A 21,872-nucleotide genomic window follows, 5' to 3' on the forward strand; every position below is an offset into this window, starting at 1 on the left:
GTTTTTTTTTTTTTTTTATCTCTGGTTTGTTTGTCCTTTGTACTTTGCTTTACAGTATTGCCGTGTGTCAAAATGTCAGTGCCATTTACATAAGGAGTGTCAACAGTTCCAGGTTTATAGGTCTAATACTGCACTGGGGATGGACTTGGTGACTTAGTGAAATTCCTAACTCTGACATGATGCCACTGTTTGTGACGTGAAGGATTTCTTGCTTGGACTACAAATCCCAGCATTCCTGTGCCTTGGCTAATAACGGTAACAAATGTCAACAGTGATCTTAGCAGGAAGTGCTGCTTGTTCCTTGCTAGAACATGACGACACGCTGAAATTCCCGACAGAAATATTGAGACAAGAAACTCGTCATTTGACGGTAAAAGTAACAGTAAGAGAATTTATGTCACTTTATCCTTACGTGCACTTGGTTCTCGTTTTAGTCTGGCGTCCTAAATAACTGCTAACGTTAGCAAACACCGTGATTTCATCACTGTAGTCTGAACGGAGTTGTCGCTGTGAAGGAAATAATAAAATTTGTACTTGCGACACATATACAAACTATTTTTAACGTTAGGGACAATGTTGCGTTTCTCTAACTTATCATACACCAAAAACAGTGTGACAAGCTTTTTTGGTTTCGCAAGTGACGTCAGCGAATTTTACTGGATAACTTTCGATATCACTCAGTGTATACAGATGTTTCAGTTTTAAATTGTCGAGTGAAAAACTGTATTGACTATCACATTCAAGTTTATAATGTATGTTCCCTTGTAAATATAGTTTTCTTTGATGCACTGTGGCTGAATTCCCTCAAGGACACAAGTAACCCCAGATTTCGTTCCAAATATTGGGAGATGGACCGTCACAGAAGGGGTACGCCGTGGGGAAAACTGGTCAAAGTGGATTCCAGTGACGCCGAAGTGCTGCTTTTCAACAGAGAATGCACCATTGGCCGTAAAAAAGGTAAGAATAACCACTTGGTGTTGAGGAACGAACAGGTTGTTTTTTAATTCTTGTCTGTGAAGTAGACATCACCGTCAGTGTCGGGAGCCTGATCAACCTCCCCCCACAAAGCCACAAAGCCTTCCATCCTGCAAACTTAGAAAGCCTCTTGTGATGATAACAAAAGGCCTTCATTGAGAACATGTGTGTAGAATTTTAAGTAGGCATTTTTTTGTATAGGGCTGAATTTCGTTGCTTTGTTGTTACAGAGCATGTGGGGGTGTACACTTTTTGCTATTCAAAATTTCTAGACTTCATTAGAGCAGCTATGTCTGTGGTAGACATGGTTTATAATCAAATGGCTGCTGGATTTTCGACTAGTTTATTGTTGTAGTCATCTGTAGGATTCTGTCAGAATAACCCACATAGCTTTTCATATTGACAAATGATTAATGTATATCCTTTCTGTGGCCATTCTCAGTTGTTCTACATTTTTATTGCATGTATTTTTGTTTTATGTTGTAATTGTGCCAGGATGTGATTTGGCCTTTCCTGCCAATAAACTGGTCTCAGGGGAGCACTGCAAGATTGTGCAAGATGAAAACTCAGGGCAGGTGTGGCTTGAAGACATGAGGTATTACGACTATGAAACTTCACAAGAATAAATTGCTGGATGAATCATATCTTACTTTCTGTTTTTGCTGGCAATAATGAATAGAATGACGTTCTCCAGTGAGACTCGGTAAAAAATAACTAATTGTACACAACAGGGTGCAAACCTGCCAAGGCCAAACCGGTTTTATAACTAATTTCCTTTCAGCTCCTGCTTGCCGGCGGCTCTGTTTTGATTGACATTGTCAGAGGGGTAGTTCTCCAACAATCTATATTCCATGTATTACCGTTGTTTTAATTTGCAGTGGTGAAATCGGAAGTATGTAATAGTAGTGATAAATAATTATTAATAGCTGTTAAAACTAATGTTTTCTGATCTTATTTTGCCAAAATAGGATCAAAATTTTAGGAACTCCTCTCATTATGTTGCAGTAAAGGCTTAACGTTCAGTATGTTTCTCAAGAAAGTGTAAAATGCAAGTGATTATGCTAGTAAGATTCTCTGGGAAGTACCGGAATTTGCTAAGTTGTCTCTGTCAGGCTGGCATCGTTATGACACTTTTTTTCCCATTTATTTCTTATATTAATTAAAAACATAGGATTTAAAATAGAGGACTTTTTAACTTTTGTAGCTAAATGAGGCTACAAAAATGCATTGCAGCAGCTGTCAGTATTGTTTTATTATAGTTTATAATCATAGCATCATTTGATGTCATGGGTGCGTGGACGCAGAAGTGATGTGTTGACTTGACAAGCGGGAAAAAAGTGCTTCCAAAATACAACATTGAACTGAGAAGAGAGAGGAAAAAGCCAAATGGGAAAACTGTGGCAAGGCGAGCAGCCGTTTGGTAAATAAAAGAAAGAGTAACAAATGTACAAAAAAAAAACAAAACCCTCCAACATAGTATAACCATGAATCAAGAGCCGTGATGTACCAAACTGTAACTGTATTTTGAATTGCAGGGACTCATTGTACCAGGCTGGGACTCGTTATATTAATGACCTGTGCATCCCTTGACTCACATGGTTTCAATTGTAAACTGATCTATGCTTTTACTTTCTTCAATAACATAGCTTTCTTGGGTCTTCTTTTAGTACCAATGGTACAGTGATCAATATGGCCACACTGGTAAAAAAACAAACTCACATGCTTCAAAATGGGGATGTCATCTACTTTGTATACATGAAAAATGAGCCTGAACAAAGTAAGTTTTTTACGCTTTGCTCCATATTCTCTCGATTACTCTTTACTTTGGACTTATAAGATGGTGTGTTCTTGCAGATATTGCGTATGTTTACCATGCAATCGAAACAGAGCAAGGTATTTTGCAAGGTCATCACGGTAAGTAGTCAGTCAAAGTGTAAAATGCTGTATGTTATTACAGTCCTGATAATAATTACTTTGATTTATCTGTCCACCCTCTATCTGAACCTCAGACAGTGCTTCTTCTCTCACATCCCCCGAGATGACGTTGTCTGTGGAGCCTGTGATGCTCACAAAAGCACCTCGGGATCTTAATCAGGAAGAACCTCAGCCATCCACCTCCACTTCCGACCTCTGTTTTCAGCTACCTTTTACACCTGGACCCCCGTCAGCCAGAGCGTGTCTAAACTCTGGTGGGTCAGTTTACTAAAATACTGCCAAATCTCACACAGTGCATATTAATCAAATGCTTTCCTCATGTTTTCTTGGGATTTCTTCTGGTACTACAGCTTTCTCCCATGTTCCAAAAAGAAGCACATTAGGTTAAATTAAGACTAAATTGTGCCGAGTTGTGATTAGGTGTCTTTTTAAAGTTCCACTGACATCCCTATATACATTGTAAAATAGATATTGTTATCAAAATTACATATATTATTCACTTCAATGTCTACAAAACAATAAATATGAGTGGAGAGCGTGTCATTCATGCGCAAAGTTGTGGAAGTCTCACTTGACATCCAAGTGGTAGCCACCTGGTCTGGGAGAGAAACAACAGATTTTCTGATTTTTCCGACACCTCTTCTGACACTGAAACTCTTTTCGAAGATGAGAACATCTCACAATTGAGTGAAGTGACCGGGGCAATATTACCCTATCGTTTCGAGCCTCATTTAGATGATATGCGGATCACTTCTAACTAACAACAGATTCCCCGACAGTATGTATGACAGTATGTAGTGTACTCTGCCGCAAGCGTTATCGTCACTCTCGGCCGGCTGCGGTTGTTCGCTGAAAGAAAGATTACGTCGTCCCACCCAAAAAAAATGTTTAATAGCTCTGTACACAGCTTCCTGTCATTTGGAACCCACAAAGCTCTTTTCCTTTGCACCAATCCATTCTTCATGGCAAACTGGGTGTTTTGGAAACGTGTCAAGAGTAAATCCATGCTCCCGAGTCCTGCTGCATTTTGGCTAACACAGAAAAAAAAAACCCAGCCACTTTCCCACCGTTAAAACTGGTATAAACACATGAGCCCGTCAGTGTGGGCTTCTGGAAAAAACGTCACTTCTTGTTTCTTCTCCAAAACGAATGCCTCGAGAGGATTTTCATGGCGGGAGATACAAAATTCCATTTACGAATACATCATGACGTGTGGTGAAAAAACGGATAAGTCCATTCCGGCTGCCTTCTTTTCATTAAAACCATACTAAAAATCATGCTTTACGTGTCAGTAGACTTTTAAAAGCCCTGGGATTGACTTGTCACAAGTCTAGGTCTTTCGCATGATTAATGAACACTGTCACCTCAAATGTATATGCAAATCCGTTAAGGCACTTGGCTATCCTCTGTAAGTCCAGTGGAAGAGGCATGATTCTGATTCTTTTTCATTATTTCATGTATTTTTCTCTTCATGATGCTGTGACAATATCCAAAGTGGGCTCAACTTGGGTCAAGAAATGTCCCTTAATGGTAGGGTAAATTCAGCCGAAGCACTTTTTGGCAAGCTACCAAATATGTTAATGCAAGTTTATAGTGTGCTTTTTAGTAAAGAAATGCCTTTTTTAAATTTATTGACACAACTGTGGGTTTATTGAATTGACCTAAAACTTGCCTTCTCAGCAGGCACGCAATCCAGAGATGTATCGGAAGGACCTGAGAAATCACCAAACATTTTGGAGCCACAATGCAAGAAGCGAAAAACTGGTGTGTTAATTTATGGAGTTACTTTCACATACGTAGACCAATTCAAAGGTTCAGTTTGTGTGTGTGTGTGTGTGTGTGTGTGTGTGTGTGTGTGTGTGTATGTGTGTGTCATTCGGCTGTTAAAGCAAGCAGAATGGAGAATCTGCATCCCCTTTGTCGGAACAGTTTTAATGTGCCACAGTGGAGTTTTTGAGCTTCCGCTGTGATTTCTTGGTATTTTAATTCAAGTTTATTGTGGGTCAGCCTTGAACAGAACAACATTTCTAGAGGTGGCAGAGAAAAAAAGTGCTCACTGTAAACAAAATAAAAGTCCATCATATATCTACAACAAAGAAATGTTAAAAATGGATGTTTCATGAGACTCTGGTATTACACATTGTGAAGGAAGAAAGGAAAAAGATAGGTCATGACAAGGACAGGAGAAGAAGCAACCAGGACAAGGATCGTGAACCCGGCTATATAACTGAAATGCGCTGGGACTGCGTTATAGAAGTCTATAGAATGAGAGAGTAAATCGTGTATACATGAGTTATTTGTTGCAATAAGTGATTGGTCCCACACCCAAGTGAAAGAATCCCAGGGCTGTGTGCTTACGGACACTTGCATGTGAATTAACACCATTGTGTATCCAAAAAGATGGACAGAAATGTGGTGTTAGGGGTCTAGTCTCTCGGCTGGCCCGGAAACACCTCGGGATCCACCTCAAAGACCTCTAGAATGTGGCTAGGGAGAGGGAATTCTGTGCTTCCTGCTAGGGCCCCCACGATCCGAATTTGGATAAGCAGAAGAAAATGGATGGATGGATGTTCCTGTAAGGTCCTATGCATGTGTGTTTTTTTTTTTCAACTGAAAAATTGAATTGGTGGCATGTGTGTGGACTTCCATTGAGCATGAGTTTGAATGTGATCTACTGCTTCTGAAACGGGCACATTCCAGTTATGAGAAGGAGTGCATTCTTGTGCAACAAGATTGATTTTAATATGTATTTTTGTAATTTTATGCAACCAGGTAAAAGACCAGTTAAGATAGGATCACTTTTACAACACTGACTTTACAAGAAGACAGCAAGTGAAACATCAAGTCCAAGTAGATCACATTCAAGTGTATTTCATTTTATTTCACCTCCCGTCTCAGAGAGATATCAAAAAATAAATCAGTTGTGTTGTAGAACTGCAGGGCCGCATTAACTGTGGAAAAATTTATAAAAGTATTTATTTTAGTATTATTATCTTGGTCAAAATTCTTTTACAGTGAAGAAAATAAGTATTTGAACGCCCTGCTACATTGCAAGTTCTCCCACTTAGAAATCATGGAGGGGTCTGAAATTTTCATCGTAGCTGCATGTCCACTGTGTGAGAGATATGTAAAAAGAAAAATCCAGAAATCAGAATGTATGACTAACGATTTATTTGTGTGATACAGCTGCAAATAAGTATTTGAACACCTGACAAAACCAATGTTAATATTTGGTACAGTAGCCTTTCTTTGCAATTGCAGAGGTCAAACGTTTCCTGTAGTTGTTCACCAGGTTTGCACACACTGCAGGAGGGATTTTGGCCCACTCCTCCACGCGCATCTTCTCTAGATGAGACAGGTTTCTGGGCTGTCGTTGAAAAACTTGGAGTTTCAGCTCCCTCCAAAGATTTTCTATTGGGTTTAGGTCTGGAGACTGGCTTGGCCATGCCAGAACCTTGATATGCTTCTTACGAAGCCACTCCTTGGTTTTCCTGGCTGTGTGCTTCGGGTCATTGTCATGTTGAAAGACCCAGCCACGACCCATCTTCAATGCTCTGACTGAGGGAAAGAGGTTGTTCCACAAAATTTCACAGTACATGGCCGCAGTCGTCCTGTCCCATGTGCAGAAAAAACACCCCGAAAGCATGTTGCTACCACCCCCATGCTTCACAGTAGGGATGGTGTTCTTGGGGTAAAACCCATCATTCATCTTCCTCCAAACACGGTTAGTGGAATTATGACTAAAATTTTCATTTTGGTCTCATCTGACCACAAAACTTTCTCCCATGACTCCACTGTATCATCCTAATGGTCATTGGCAAACTCAAGACGGGCCTTGACATGTGCTGGTTTAAGGAGGGGAACCTTTTGTGCCATGCATGATTTCAAACCATGACATATTGGAGTATTACCAACGGTCAGCTTGGAAACGGTAGTCCAAGATCTTTTCAGGTCATTGTGCAAGTCCTGTCCTGTAGTCCTGGGCTGATTCCTCACGTTTTCAAGGATCATTGAGACCCCACGAGGTGATATCTTGCATGGGGCTCCACTCCAATTGAGATTGACCGTCATGTTTAGCTTCTTCCATTTTCTAATGATTGCTCCAGCAGTGGACCATTTTTTCCCAAGCCGCTTGGCAATTTCTCCGCAGCCCTTTTCAGCCGTGTGGAGTTTTACAGTTTTGTCTCTGGTGTCTTTGGACAGCTCTTTGGTCTTGGCCATGTTACAAGTTTGAGTATTACTGATTGTCTGGGGTGGACAGGTGTCTTTATGCAGCTAACGACCTCACACAGGTGCATCTGATTCAGGATACTACATGGAGTGGAGGTGGACTTTTAAAGGCGAACTAACAGGTCTTTGAGGGTCAGAATTCTAGCTGATGGACAGGTGTTCAAATACTTATTTGCAGATGTATCACACAAATATGTTGTTGAAAAATCATACATTCTGATTTCTGGATTTTTCTTTTTAGCCTATCTCTCTCACTGTGGACATACACCTATGATGAAAATTTCAGACTCCTCCATGATTTCTAAGTGGGAAGACTTGCAATATCGCAGGGTGTTGAAATACTTATTTCCTTCACTGTACAACACAAAAGCCTGGGATTTGAACAGGGGTGTAAAATTTTTGTATCCACTGCAGCCGAATTCTTGTTTTTGTAATATGCCTGGTGAGCCCATAATATTGTGCTTTTTAACAAGTAGAAACACGACAGTGTAAGACCATTTCTTGGAGCTGAATTGGCCACAATATTTTATTCTATAAATATTTTATAATTTTAAAATTATTTTTTAATTAAGTGATATTTTTCAGCAATTTCTGAATTTGCATTTTATTTTAGTTATTTCTTATTTCTTTGACATTCATACTTTAACTAAATCAGTGACTCACTATGGACTGAACTTGAGTATTGTTTTTACTAGGTACTTTCTTACTCTTACTCATGTAATTATTTGGAGGACTACTTTTTACCGTTACTTGAGTCATGTTATTCTAAAGCAGTGGTTCCCAAAGTCAACCTGGGCCCGGACCCCCAGTGAGTCGTTCAAAAAGCTCCCGGACCCCCAACATCAACTTTTGCCAATAATGTAATGCTGGACACAGCTATGCCATTCTGGTACAAAGAAATACTCAATTTTAGTGGCTCACATGGTCTTGATTTTTATTTTTAGCACAATAAATCAAAACATGGTTCAACACTGGAAAGTGCAATTCTCACGTCACGATTTCATAGTGTGAACTGCACCCAAAGAAAATCTGCTAACCTGTTTACAAGTTTGGTCATATGATGTTCCGCATAAGTGACATGTGACAGTAAATAAGTTCAGCTGTAGCGTAATAGAGTTTAAGACAGTTGGTTGTATCATCCATCCATTTTCTGTGCCGCTTATCCTACTATGGTTGCTGGCGCGCTGGAGCCTATCCTAGCTCTCTTTGGGCTAGAGGCAGGGTACATCCTGAACTGGTTGCTAGTTGTGGTTGTATCATATATGCACAATTTCTTCATCTTGTGACCACTACAAATGAGCTGCATTTATAACAGCCTTCTTTTTTTTTAACTGAAGCTGTGTGTACCACATCTCCTTCATTGTAATTCCAGAGACCCCACTTTCATCCAGCACAGAGCTAACGCCACCAACCTTGCCATCAACCAGAAATCTTTTGGTCCCAGCGCAAGCAGAAGAGACCAAGACAGACAAGATGGAGGAATCACTGACTTGTATTATTTGCCAGGACCTCCTCTATGACTGTGTCAGGTAAAACACAGAACTATGTTCAGATTTGTGTATGTTTACATGTGTGCTGAAAAGTTGTTTTCTCCTTTCACGTCAGCTTGCAACCATGCATGCACACGTTCTGTGCTGCCTGCTACTCTGGCTGGATGGAGAGATCATCTCTTTGTCCTACATGCCGCTGCCCCGTGGAAAGGATCCGTAAGAACCATATCTTCAACAACCTGGTGGAGGCCTACCTCAACCAACACCCTGGTTAGCATAAAGAACAGTATAGTTGTCATTCATTATGATATGCAAATGTGATCATCCTCTTCTTAAGAGGCACGCCCATAAATGAAAATAATACATTTTCTATAATTGCATTTAGTACCAAGCACAAACAAAGTGTGCTTGTCTGTTTTATAGAAAAGTGTCGTAGTGAGGAGGACATGAAGAGCATGGACAGCCGCAACAAAATAACTCAGGACATATTGCAGCCAAAGGTTGAGCGTTGTTTCTCTGATGAGGATGGAAGCTCTGATTACCTTTTTGAGCTCTCTGACAATGACAGTGACTCCTCTGACATGAGGTATAAGTTTTGATTATGCAAAGAGCCTGCACTAGCTAAGATGTTTTAATATATAAAATATATTTAAATGATACCTTCACGACAACAGTAAAAGAGAAATCACCACTTCTTTTGTCGGTATAGTCCATAATATTGTATTGGTTTTAAATATTAACAAATTAAAGTAAAGAACTGCTACAATTTATTTTATCTTTTTGCTTTTTAGTCTGCCTCCATTGCTCTGCAGACAGTGTCCAGGTTACAGGAAAGACGTCAATGAGATGCTGTTTGGCAACTTTGCCACAGGCTCAAACTGCTGGGTTCCGTGTCTACCAGTCCCACCTCCTATGCCTCCTTCTCTTTCACATCCAATCAAAGCAGCTGCAGATGAAAGCTCTGTGAAGTCCATTGGGTTGGAGCCCTCAACGTCTTCTGACAACCCATCAGGTATTACCGAGTCATGTAAAGGTCAACACTGACAGATTGCTATAAAACACAAATACGCACCTTTCTTCAGTCGTTGTCAACTCATATCTCAAATCTAATAAACACATATAAACCGCCAATCTCTGCGTCACTATCTGCAGCTCCTCAAGACTACTGCTGTCAACCTCTTGGCTGCCACCTCATTTGTACCTGCTGCCTACAACCTATGCCAGACAGACGGGCTGAAATGAACAGCCAGCAATATTGTAAGTACTTGGTGTGGAAGACAATTTAGTATAACTGATGGTTTGTCTGTTTTTATCCAATGTTTTTTGGTATCAATAAAAGCACACACATGCACACACACAGTAGTTATTACTGTTTCCTGAGTTAACACATTTGGATGTAAATACCATGAATTAAAAGCTGGAATACAGAACTTTTGTCTCATATTCATCTTTTTATTGTGATCAAAATGTCTTCAGTATACAACAAAACAAAAGGAATTGAAATTGCCATTCTCAGGGACTGTAAATGCAACATTGACGTGGCCCCCAACAAAATGCTTTATAATTGTCAACAGATGTCACAAGATGATGGAAAAGCACTACTTCTGCCTAAATTAAACCACTACATGTTTTGAATTAAACCTCCTCAATTCCCTCAAAGTACATTCTTTAATTCATTTAAAGTTTTCTTCTACCAAGACACCACAGGATGGTGTCAAAGCAATACTTTTTTTTTTTTTCATAAACCAAAACTTGAATTTTTCTGCATAAGGCAGGATGTGAATATGCAGGGCGTTGTTGTAGTCTGCAATATAAAAAAGAAAAATCTATGCAATAAATAGGGAATGATTAAATGATTCCAAACACAGGAAAAATGTTTCTTTAAAATGTATTTGTATTGTATGATGTCATCATATACATTGTTTTATATGAATTTATTGTCCTGCATAGCCCATGCGTGTGATATGATATGATATTTGATAGGTGTGCAGTGCCAGCGTCCTTTTTGTCATATTTATTGGGGTTGCAAGAGGATTGGCTGTCAGGGCTGCCTTGCTCGATTCAGTGGTATGTAACTGTTGTCAACTATATATCAGTCTGCTATACGATGTTACAGTACTGTTTGACACCTGATACACTTCATATCAAATTAAAAAGTTTGTCAAATGTGACTGCATCCCAAACCTGCATTGAACAAATGAACGGATCATTTTTATTACAATAATCAGCCTCTGACCTGTAGATGTATTGCACTTTTACTTTTCTTGCAGAGCTCAATCTGACCGATAGATGTCTGGAGGGTGTACTGAACAACAATAACTACGAATCAGAGATCCTCAAGGTGAAATTTACTTGTTTCAACAGTTTTCAAAATCTTTGTTCTTCATTGCAGTGGCAGGGAAAAATGCAGTTAAACAAAAATATGTGGATGAACACAGGAATGCTTTTTACCAGAGTGGGAGAGATTTGAGACAACAGCCAGCCACTGTACCTTTTTTGTCAGACGTCTATCAGATTTCATAGCGTCAAATTTTCAGTTCAGCTCACTTGACGCTAACATCAAACTGGAATTTCCAAATGGGACAGAACTTCGCAGTCACAATTTAGTCACTTTGAAAAATAAGACCGAAAAGCAGATGCAGTTTTAAAAAAAAATAATGAAGCATCGAGAGACTAATGCTTGCTATCAACTGGCTTGGAACATTTCAAGGGCCAAACACCATACAACGAAGGGGAATCTATTTGTAAAAAAAATGCCTCCGTGACGTCGCTGAAATCATGTGTCCTGAAAACAACAATTTTTAACAAATAGTATCAGACCTTCAACTGTCCCCCCACACCGTTGAACAGAGAATATTGGACATTAGCATGGCTAATGACTCACAGTTGCACTTAAACATCAAATCGTGAGTATTTTCGTCTTGAGAGTTGTTGCATAAAAGGCAAGACTTGGTTGTAGCGGTAGTTTGGCTTTGTGAAAGAGCACACAGTTTTAGTTATTTTTATTTACTGGCCTGTGGTCTTGGTACTCTGAATGAGTTGAAATTTCTTATGTTGCTGTGTGACATTTACAAGAAATCCGGCCTAGCAGAGTTATGTGTGTGAGGAGGGAATGATGTTCATGTGTATGATGTGGCTCTTTGGAGGAGCACAGTCAAAAATGTGGCTCTTGATCTTTGACTGGTTGGCCACCCTTGTTAAATCTGAAGCAATGGTGAGTGAAATGACCATGTTATGTCTTTCGTTGTGACTAGGTTGGATAGGATTCAAATTTATCTTAGAGGGACAGCCAAGGTTAGATGTTTTGGAAACAAAGTGAGAGAGAGAAGACTTTGATGGTTTGGACATGTCCAGAGGAGAGTAAGTGAGTATTGGTAAATGGCTGATGAGGATGGAGCTGGCAGGAAAGAGAGCTTGAGAAGCACAGAGAGAAGTTTGATAGATGTCAAGATTGAAATCACGAGGGCAGTTTGTGTTCAAGAGGAGTATGGAGGAGAGAAGCTTACAAGGAAAAGGACAAGCTGTGGCAACTCCTAATGGGACAAGTCAAAAGGAAAAGAAGAAGATAAAACCTGTGATAGTCAATGCTCCAATTTGTGTACTGACCAGCTATGACCCACATGAGCCTTACATGAAATATTGTATAATTTCCTCATGCAAAGTGTTGATTTTTTCTTTTTTTAGTATCTAATTTGCTAAGCCTAGTTGATAATTGAGACCCTCCACCAGTGATCCCCAGCATTTACATATTAATACATTTACATCCATCTATTTTCTGAGCCGCTTCTCATCTCAAGGATCGCAGGAGTGCTTGAGCCTTTCCCAGCTATCTTCGGGTGCGGGGTACACCCTGAACTGGTAGCCAGCCAATCGCAGTGCTCATAGAAACAACCATTCACACTCACAAACACAATCACACAGAGGGGAAATTTAGAGTGTCCAATGAATGGATGTTTTTTGGGATGTGGGAGGAAACCTGAGTGCCTGAAGAAAAGCCATGCAGGCATGGGCAGAACATCCAAACTCCACACTGACTACAGTTGCACCACCATGCCGCCTGACATTTACATATAATATACATGTATTTATAGGACTGAGTTAATGGTGTTTACATTGAGACTTATTCCATAGTCCTTTAAAAATGTCTGCAGAAAAATAATTCCCCAAAAATGGATTTTGAAAATTAAATATTTGATTTTCAGACAGATTTTGGTCCGACACACATGACACATGACCCTGTGACTGCCTGAGACGTAGATGCCAGAAGGCTAGGGCATTTCTTCATTGAACATCTCTGTATTTTGCACCATTATGTTGCATTTATGGAAAGTCTGTTTTGTTTTTTTATACAATATGTGAAACTGGTGACTGTGAAACATGTTAGAAGGCTTGTTTGAAAAATCAACAGTGGAAATGCCTCATTGAGGAAAGAAGCGCTTAAAAAAGTATTGATCTCCTTTTCAAATGTTTACATCTTTGCATAGTTTCCCCACTTGAACGTTTCAGATCATCACACATACACACATGTAAATTCATTAGCAGGCAAACAAAAATAAATTTAAGTTAATATGCTGTTTTAAAAAGATTTCCTTAAAGCCCAAGTGACAATATAGCAAGCTGGTATTTTGAATAACACAAAGGAACAAAGTGCTACCTTTCCGCAGGTAAAACCGGTATAAACGCAGGAGGCCGCCTGACTGGGCTCCTGCTGATGTCACTTTCTGGTTGTTCTCCAAAACAAATTCCTCGAGAGGATTTTCATGGCGGGAGTTACAAAAATCCAAATACGTCAAAATCATGTTTTGTGGTGGGGGGAAAAAAAAAAAAAACGGATGGGTCCATTCCAGCTGCCTTTTTTTTTAAATTAAAAATGAATCAAAACCTAATAACTGATTAACCCATCCTCAGCAGCAACAACTGAAATCATCTGTTTTCTAATTAGTCCTTCACATCTCTGTGGTGATATTTTGGCCTACTCTTCATTCCAGAAATGTTGCTATTTGGCAAAAATGGCGGCTTTTCAAACATGAATGACCTTTTCAAGGGCAAACCATTGTATTTCAATCGAATTGAAGTCTGAACTTTGACTAGGCCACCCTAAAACCTTCATGTTGTTATAAAGCCTTCAAGACTTATTGGGGACTTTCTATCAAATTGGAAGAATAGCTCTCTGCCTGTTTTACTCCTTTTCGTTTGTCGGTTTCATGTGTGTGAGATTTGTGATCATTTATATTTATAGTTCTACCTGAATTGCACGCTGAAATTTTATGAACAAAGTTCCGGCAGTTAAATACTGTAACAGATTTAGGACCCGAATAGTGAATTAAAGCAGCATATAATAAAATCCACGGTTGCATCTGCTTACATGTGGTCCCGTCCTTGCACCAGAACTATTTGTCTTCAAGAGGCAAGACATGGAGGGATCTACTCAAGGAAGCCTTCAACGACTTGCAACAGGGGAAATATTGCCTTTCAAGTGAGTTCTTCTATCACAAGTATGTTTAATGATGTCATCTGTCAAGAAGAGTCAGCTGCATTCTACCATCTCCTCAGATCACCACATATCTGCAAATCCGATCCTTTGTATATGCTGCGGCTTGGTGGTGTTCAAGGAGATGGCGTACAAGTATAGACAGAATATTCCTCCAGCTGAACTACCAGGTCAGAGGCACTGAAGTTGTTGTTTATTGTATATATTTATTGACTGATCACAGACAACACAATAACATTAAAAGGAAACATAATTGAAGTCTTCAGATAGTGCAAGTGATTTAAACATTGCAATATTCGTGATGCTCTACCGTGTTCGCTCATTATTCACGGGAGTAACGTTCCTTACTCCCACCCCTTGAATAACGAAAATCCGCAAATAATGGATACAGTACAGGGAGTCCTCGGTCTACGGCCGAGATCCGTTCCTACACTAGCAACATAAGTGAGGGTAGGAATGTAGATCGACCCCACGTTTCCAAGCTCATTTCACTCTTGATACATCTGAACTTTGCCGTGAAAAAAAGGTACGCCACCTTTTTGTCCGTACTTTGTGCGATGCCCCCGGAGAGACCACTAAATTCAATGTTTAGGCTCAATATATGTTGGTATAAATAATTTAACTTTTGTTCAAAGAAAACTACAGTGAAGAAAATAATATTTGAATGCCCTGCTATATTGCAAGTTCTCCCACTTAGAAATCATGGAGGGGCCTGAAATTGTCATCATAGGTGCAAGTCCACTATGAGAGAGATAATCTGAATGGGAAAATCCAGAAATCACAATGTATAATTTTTTTAAACAATTTATTTGTGTGAAACGGCTGCAAATAAGTATTTGAACACCTATCAGCTAGAATTCTGACCCTCAAAGACCTGTTAGTTCGCCTTTAAAAGTCCACCTCCACTCCATGTAGTATCCTGAATCAGATGCACCTGTGTGAGGTCGTTAGCTGCATAAAGACACCTGTCCGCCCCAGACAATCAGTAATACTCAAACTTGTAACATGGCCAAGACCAAAGAGCTGTCCAAAGACACGAGAGACAAAACTGTAAAACTCCACACGGCTGGAAAGTGCTGCGGAGAAATTGCCAAGCAGCTTTGGAAAAAATGGTCCACTGTTGGAGCAATCATTAGAAAATGGAAGAAGCTAAACATGACGGTCAATCTCAATTGGAGTGGAGCCCCATGCAAGATATTACCTTGTGAGGTCTCAATGATCCTTAGAAGGGTGAAGAATCAGCCCAGGAATAGATGACAGGACTTGGTCAATGACCTGAAAAGAGCTGGGACCACCGTTTCCATCGTGACTGTTGGTAATACACTAAGACGTCATGGTTTGAAATCATGCATGGCACGGAAGGTCCCCCTGCTTAAACCAGCACATGTCAAGGGCCGTCTTAAGTTTGCCAGTGACCATTTGAATGTTACAGAGGAGTCATGGGAGAAAGTTTTATGGTCAGATGAGACCAAAATGGAATTTTTTGGTCATAATTACACTGACCGTGTTTGGAGGAAGACAAATGACGAGTTCCATCCAAAGAACACTATCCCTACTGTGAAGCATGGGGGTGGTAGCAACATGCTTTGGGGGTGTTTTTCTGTACATGGTACAGGACGACTGCATTGTATTAAGGAGAGGATGACCGCGGTCCTGCATTGTGAGATTTTGGGGAATAACCTCTTTCCCTCAGTCAGAGCATTGAAGTTGAAGGTGTTCTCGGTTTGTGAAGTTTTCAGATTACAAATGAGGCCTAATGAACTCATTTGCACGCTGCAGTCTAAACATGCTTTTACACAGCACAATAACAAAGTTGCAGCCAACCTTCTTGTTTTTCATGTGAGTATCTTATGTATAGCTTCATTTTTCATATGAATATTTACTGTAACTATAACTTTAGTGTAGGTTTGTGATACATCTTAGTATATTGTATAGCAAGGACCCCCATTGATAGTGTATATTTTGATACAAGTTTGTCACTTAAAACGGTGAATCCAGTGGCACATTAGTTTGCTGTGAGAGCTCTTCAAGTGTGCCAATGGAAATGATCAGATTTCACTTTTTGCACATCATTATTTCTTGACTGTTCATCTGTCTTGACTAGTGATGTATAGTGACAGACAGAAGAGATTTTATATAATTGATGTGTATCCACTTTTTTGATCATTTTAGTTTCTTGATGTGCTATGAGATTTTTCCAAAAGTAAAATGTGCTTTAGCTTCATCAAGGTTGATGTCACCAATTTACAAGATGTGTTTAACTAGATGATAGGGTTTTTTTGTGTGTATTTTTAAAATCTATTTTATGTCAATATTTTTACTGTTTTAGGACTAGCCGACTGGACATGCACCCAATACTATAATCTCTTATGTATCTCCCCAACTCAGCTGCTGTATTGGCTCGTCCTGACTGCTACTGGGGACGTAACTGTCGTACACAAGTGAAAGCCCATCATGCAATGTAAGTTACATAAAACTTGCCCTGTGTCCTTTCTGCAACACTTTACACTTTTTTGTTCCTCCTGTTGCATGATCTTAAGCCCAGGTACGTAAGTACTCTTTACACCGATGAGAACACCCTAGCCTCCACCACATTTATTTCTACTTTGAATTAACCTTTTGCTAAAACCAGGATTGCCAGCAAATTGTCATGCCCCTGTTCATTGCTGTGCTTGACCTTTATGCTTTTCTGGTGCGAGGCTTAGCAAAAGCTCCATTCATTTTCTCTTTCTTTGCTTGTTTTTTATTCATTTTACCACTAGAGGGGGATGCTTGTATCAGTGTGGTTCTTTTAGCCGTAAGTGCTTTAGTGATCTCAGTTGAAATTGTAGTTAAAATGCATTGTTTTTTGTCATGATTTATTTTGATCTCAGGAAATTCAACCACATATGTGAGCAGACCCGCTTCAAGAGTTGAGAAAACACAGCTGCTGGAGCGCAATGGAGATGTGTCACATCGAGTCGTGTTCTGCCTGTTGAAGGTCTCCCCTATTATGTGCACTCAAAATCCAACAAAAGCAGTCATTATACATTCAGAATACTGTAGATTCAAACCTACTGCGGTGCTATGTGAAGTATTGTTACACATTACAGGTTAAGCAAGAAATTAAAAATAAATTGGGTGTAATCTGACCAACATTTTGATTTAATTTTGTTATTTGCTGGTACATTTGTTTACTGGAAAACCAGCCAACAGCTGTGCTTAGATTACGCACAAATGTTTTATCCTCTCCACCTGGCCTACATAGACTTGCTATATTGTGGATAGTTTGTGATATAACTTAGGTGTCCTATGAAGTACCTGACAATTGAGAGTTTCTGCCGTGCACACAGGGGGAAAAAAAGATGTAAAATACAAATGTTATGCACATTATTGTAGATTGAGAGAGTATAGATTATGTACAGTTGAAACTAGAAGTTTACATACAAAATGCAAAAAGACATTTATTTTTTTGTCTCACTCTCTGAAATCAAATGAGACTAAACCTGTTTCCAGTCAGTTGGGATCACCATAATTTGTTAAATTCCACAATAATGACAGAGATAATTTCTTGGAGAATTTCTCTCTACTTTTCGGTCAAAAGTTTACATACATTTGTTTATTATCGAGGAGCATTTCCTTTGAATGTTCCCTTGAACTTGTGTTAAACGTTTGGTGTAACCTTCCACGAGTTTCTTACAATACTCAGCTGGAATCTTAGCCCATTCCTTCTAACAGAACTTGTGGAACTGAGTCAGGTGTGTTAGTTGCCTTGCTCACACACATCTTTTCAGACCCTTTTGGCAGTATGCTTAGAGTCATTGTGCGTTTCGAAGACTCATTTGGGCCCATGTTTTAGCTTCCTGGCTGATGTTGCCTTAATATCTCCATGTAATCTTCTTTCTTCATAATGCCGTCTTATTTTATGAAGCGCTCCAGTTGCTGCTTCAGCAAAACCGCCCCACAACATAATGCTACCACCTCCATGCTTCACAATTGGTATGGTGTTCTCAGGTCTACAAGCTTCCAACTTTTTCCTCCAGCTGTAATGTTGGCCATTGTGGCCAAACAGGTCCACTTTAGTTTCATCAGACCATAGGACATGTCTTCAGAAATTAACAGCTTTGTCTTGGTGTCTTTTTGCAAACTGTAATGTGGCATTTTCTTTCTTTAGGAGTAATGGCTTCATTCTTGTTGAAAACCTGTCGATATTTGGCACCCATTATAATTGATATTTTTCAAATTTATTTTTATAACTAAAAATAGTTTTTGGTCACCACTTGTGGAGATGCTGAAAATAACAATGGGGAGACAAGACTCACTTGACTCTCCACATACAGTTTTCAGATCAGCCAACCACTCATCTTGAAGCCAACTGTCTTTGATTCTTTCATCTCGTCATCAAGACACGCCCGTGATGAATATCGCTCAAAGAGAAAAAGAAAAAAAAATCTGTGCATAGGTGAATCAGTTAGTGCCAAACAGCGAGTATGTGGGGTCTACTGTACTTTGTTTCACTGGACAAATCAACAAGTACAATTAAAAATAATTGTTATTCCAATTGTCAATGTTTGGTTTACCAAATGCAGATTATAGTCATCTTATTCTCAAAGTTATTTTTATTACATTACGGTATTAATGTTTTACATCTTTTATATTGATGTAATGGTTGGTCAGCAGGAGGCATTGTTTAAAATGTTTTTCTCAGTTTTATCACGCTGCTGTGAAAGTATCTAAACTTAACTAGAAAATCTATGTACATCAATGACTATTTTGAAATTATTTTATCTATACTCATCACCAAGGAGGCAATATAGTTTGGCATGATGCAAAAATGTATGTATGTAAATGTAAAAAAAAAAAGGTTTCTGAAACCAGTCCACAGGTCAGTCCATATTTGTGATTTATTGTCAGAAATGGATCAGATACAAGTCCCTAAATAAGAAACAGCTTTTTTTTTTGTGTATGAACAGCTGGTGAACATGGAGGAAAGTAGGAAGAAACTGTTAAACAGTTTTAGGTGGCATCCATTGTATTCGTTGTATTGATTCACATGGAGACAAGTTTATATTATTGTGACCAACATTATGTTTTGCACAAAATCATTTTATTCACGCAACCTTTAAACTCTGCAATGTTAAATTTACCCTATGATTTCAACCTAATTTTAAAATGATCCATTTCTAAATTTTGCACTTTTATAACACCCATGAATTGGACAGTTACTGTATATTGTGCTTTATTTGGATCAGGTTTACCCAAAAATCAACACAAGTTGAAGTATGGATACAGTGTTTAGTGTTTAGCATTGTTGCTCCTTGTTGTTTTGTTTAATTCTGATGGCACTATTAACAGTCCTGATCTGGAGCCTTGCATGTTATGCTGCATATTTACAAAATGGGGCTTGAAAGATTTGTAGACACAATAAAAGTTGTGTGACCTATTGGAAAAAAAACTACGAGAAAATGGGTACTCTAAACCATCCACACTAGGACGCAAGTTCTGGAGACAAGGAACTGTAGCGACAAGAGGTGGCAATTAGAAGCCACGCCTCCCCCACATCCAGTTTCAGTATCAAATGTTAACAGATTAGATTTTCCACTTTGTGTATGACTTAAATTGATGAGTTGTCTGACTTATTTTTTCACTAATAACACCCTTCAAATTAAGTAAAGTACATTAATTGGTCAATTAATTGAGGTGGGAATGATTGCAGATCAGCACACTGGTGTCTGGTTAGACCATCTGCCTCACAGTTCTGAGGAACGGGGTTCAAATCCCAGCCCCACGTGTGTGGAGTTTGCATGTTCTCCCCGTGCCTGCATGGGTTTTCTCTGCTTACTCTGGTTTCCTCCCTTAACTCAAAAACATGCAATATTAATTGGACACTCTAAATTGCACCTAGGTGGGATTGTGAGTGTCGCGGTTTGTCTCGATGTGCCCTGCGATTGGCTGGCAACCAGTTCAGAGTGTACCCTGCCTTCTGCCCGTTGAGAGCTGGGATAGGCTCCAGCACTCCCACGACCCTTGTGAGGATAAGCGGCTAAGAAAATGGCTGGCTGGAAATAAACAACCATTCGTACTCACATTAACACCTACGAGAGATTTACAGTCAATCAATCAACCTACAATGCATGTTTTCCATACAAGCGTGACCAGGATTTGCACCCCGGTCCTCAGAACTGTGAGGCCCATGCTTTACAGCTGCGCCACCGTGCAACCATGGTTGTTTATATGTACCCTGCAATTGGCTGGTAACCATTTCTGGATGTGCCGCACCTCCTGCCCGAAGATAGCTGGGATTGGCTTCAGCACCCCTGTGACTCTTGTGAGGATACATGGCTCAGAAAATAGATGAAATAGGTGCAGTTATATTTTTGGAGGCATCTACTTTGATCTCAAACTTTTTTTAATTCCTCACCAATTCCTGTGTTCACTGTAGCACGGAGCTCATGCCACTCACTGTTTCCTTTCATTTGTTGTGGCGGTTCCAAACTAAAGCACATTTCCTCACCTTCACCTTGCCAATAAGCATTTCAATGTCTTTCTCCCCCCCGCCCCCAAACTTTGTCGTCGCCATAAATTCCTCCTTCACAGTACATTAGACATAATTATGAGCTTGTTTTTTGTTTTTTTTTTAATCTTGTTGCTTGATCAAGTGTGTATTTTCCTCAGTGGAACAAGGAGAATACCCTACAGGTGACCATATCGCAATAATTCCCAACGGGTGTGCTTAACCTTCGTATTAATTCCAAATTAGCATTTGGTGTACAGCTTGTGGAGGGGGAGTGGGGTGGGGCGGGTGCCTGGCTGCATCCAATCAGCCCTCAGCAACGGCTATTCCCAACTGTAATGAACAAAGGAGACATTAAACCTCCTAATTTTGTTTGCAACAAAAGACCATTTTCATCTCTCGGTCATGTAACCGTTTAGATTTGCACATTACACCACCACACAATAAATATATATGCACAATTTTATCATCACTTGTGATGAAAATTTAAACGGGTGTAATTTCAGCTTGTGATTGAAATAATCAGTAAATTCTTAAGACTTTTTTTTTTCAAATAGCAGTAACACTGTTGATGCACAAGTGTGCCTGTGTGTGTACCCACAATTTGATACAATTTTAATCTGTTTTATATACGTTTCCAATGCACTTTGATACTTGAGGCCGCTGGCGTGTGAACTTCTGAATTCTTTCTTCTGCTGTAGGGTTTGAATTTGTCAAGGTGTTAAGATTTAGTTTTGTTTATTTTACCCTCTTAGTCATGCTGTATGGTCCATTTTAGCATTCCATAGCAGCTCAGACCCTCTGCACAAGTCCAGTAGATCCCCGACAGAAGGGCTAAGTTTTAATTATTCCCCACTGGAGATCTGGGCTCTCTAAGCCAACAACAGTACCAAGGCGCTCCAATCAGGAAATGGTATTATAGAGGCTTTGTTGTAGTACTTTGCATTTGCTCCAAGACGGGGGGAATAGTGCACACTAATGCAAATATTTACTCACTGAAGTCACTGCGTGGAAAGCTTTGGACTGATCTGCATGGAAGAGGCTGTGTTCACTGTACCTCATAGGAATGACTGCAAGCTGCCATCAAGCCCTAATTAGATGCCAATAGAATACAAGGCACATAAATCTTTTGCATTATTGCCATGTTGTAGTGTATTGGTAAAGATAAGATTGTTTGCAACCTGGTTCTGATTTGTCTTGTTAAACATAAAAAAAAATAAAAATTATGGGCTGACTTGTTTTTGTCCTTTGTATTTGC

General features: G+C 39.5%; 1 protein-coding gene across 5 annotated transcripts; it reads left to right on the forward strand.

The window, feature by feature from the left end:
* The first annotated feature begins 219 nt into the window (after positions 1-219).
* chfr (checkpoint with forkhead and ring finger domains, E3 ubiquitin protein ligase) lies at positions 220-17,252 on the forward strand. 5 transcript variants are annotated; one of them, XM_061815984.1, is made up of 18 exons: positions 220-370; positions 775-957; positions 1,471-1,570; positions 2,643-2,752; positions 2,830-2,889; positions 2,985-3,164; positions 4,591-4,674; positions 8,513-8,669; positions 8,746-8,900; positions 9,054-9,216; positions 9,422-9,642; positions 9,783-9,887; positions 10,614-10,697; positions 10,901-10,971; positions 14,019-14,106; positions 14,184-14,291; positions 16,510-16,582; positions 16,995-17,252. In XM_061815984.1, the coding sequence occupies exons 2-18, from the start codon at positions 849-851 to the stop codon at positions 17,035-17,037; spliced, it is 1,911 nt and encodes a 636-aa protein (XP_061671968.1). In that variant the 5' UTR covers positions 220-370; positions 775-848; the 3' UTR covers positions 17,038-17,252. The 5 variants fall into 5 exon arrangements, with proteins under 5 accessions (XP_061671968.1, XP_061671967.1, XP_061671965.1 ...); XM_061815983.1 differs by having other exon boundaries at positions 226-370; positions 810-957; XM_061815981.1 differs by having other exon boundaries at positions 230-382; positions 810-957.
* The last annotated feature ends 4,620 nt before the right edge of the window (positions 17,253-21,872 follow it).

This window comes from Syngnathoides biaculeatus, chromosome 4 (genome assembly GCF_019802595.1).
Source record: "Syngnathoides biaculeatus isolate LvHL_M chromosome 4, ASM1980259v1, whole genome shotgun sequence".
Taxonomy (NCBI): domain Eukaryota; kingdom Metazoa; phylum Chordata; class Actinopteri; order Syngnathiformes; family Syngnathidae; genus Syngnathoides; species Syngnathoides biaculeatus.

Bases quoted from the DNA above. Each gene is read 5' to 3' on its own strand.
- chfr (XM_061815981.1), top strand. From the start codon at position 263: ATGTCAACAGTGATCTTAGCAGGAAGTGCTGCTTGTTCCTTGCTAGAA. The intron at 9,643-9,782 runs GTATTACCGAGT...CACTATCTGCAG, and splicing joins GTCTTCTGACAACCCATCAG to CTCCTCAAGACTACTGCTGT. The intron at 16,583-16,994 runs GTAAGTTACATA...TTTTGATCTCAG, and splicing joins GTGAAAGCCCATCATGCAAT to GAAATTCAACCACATATGTG.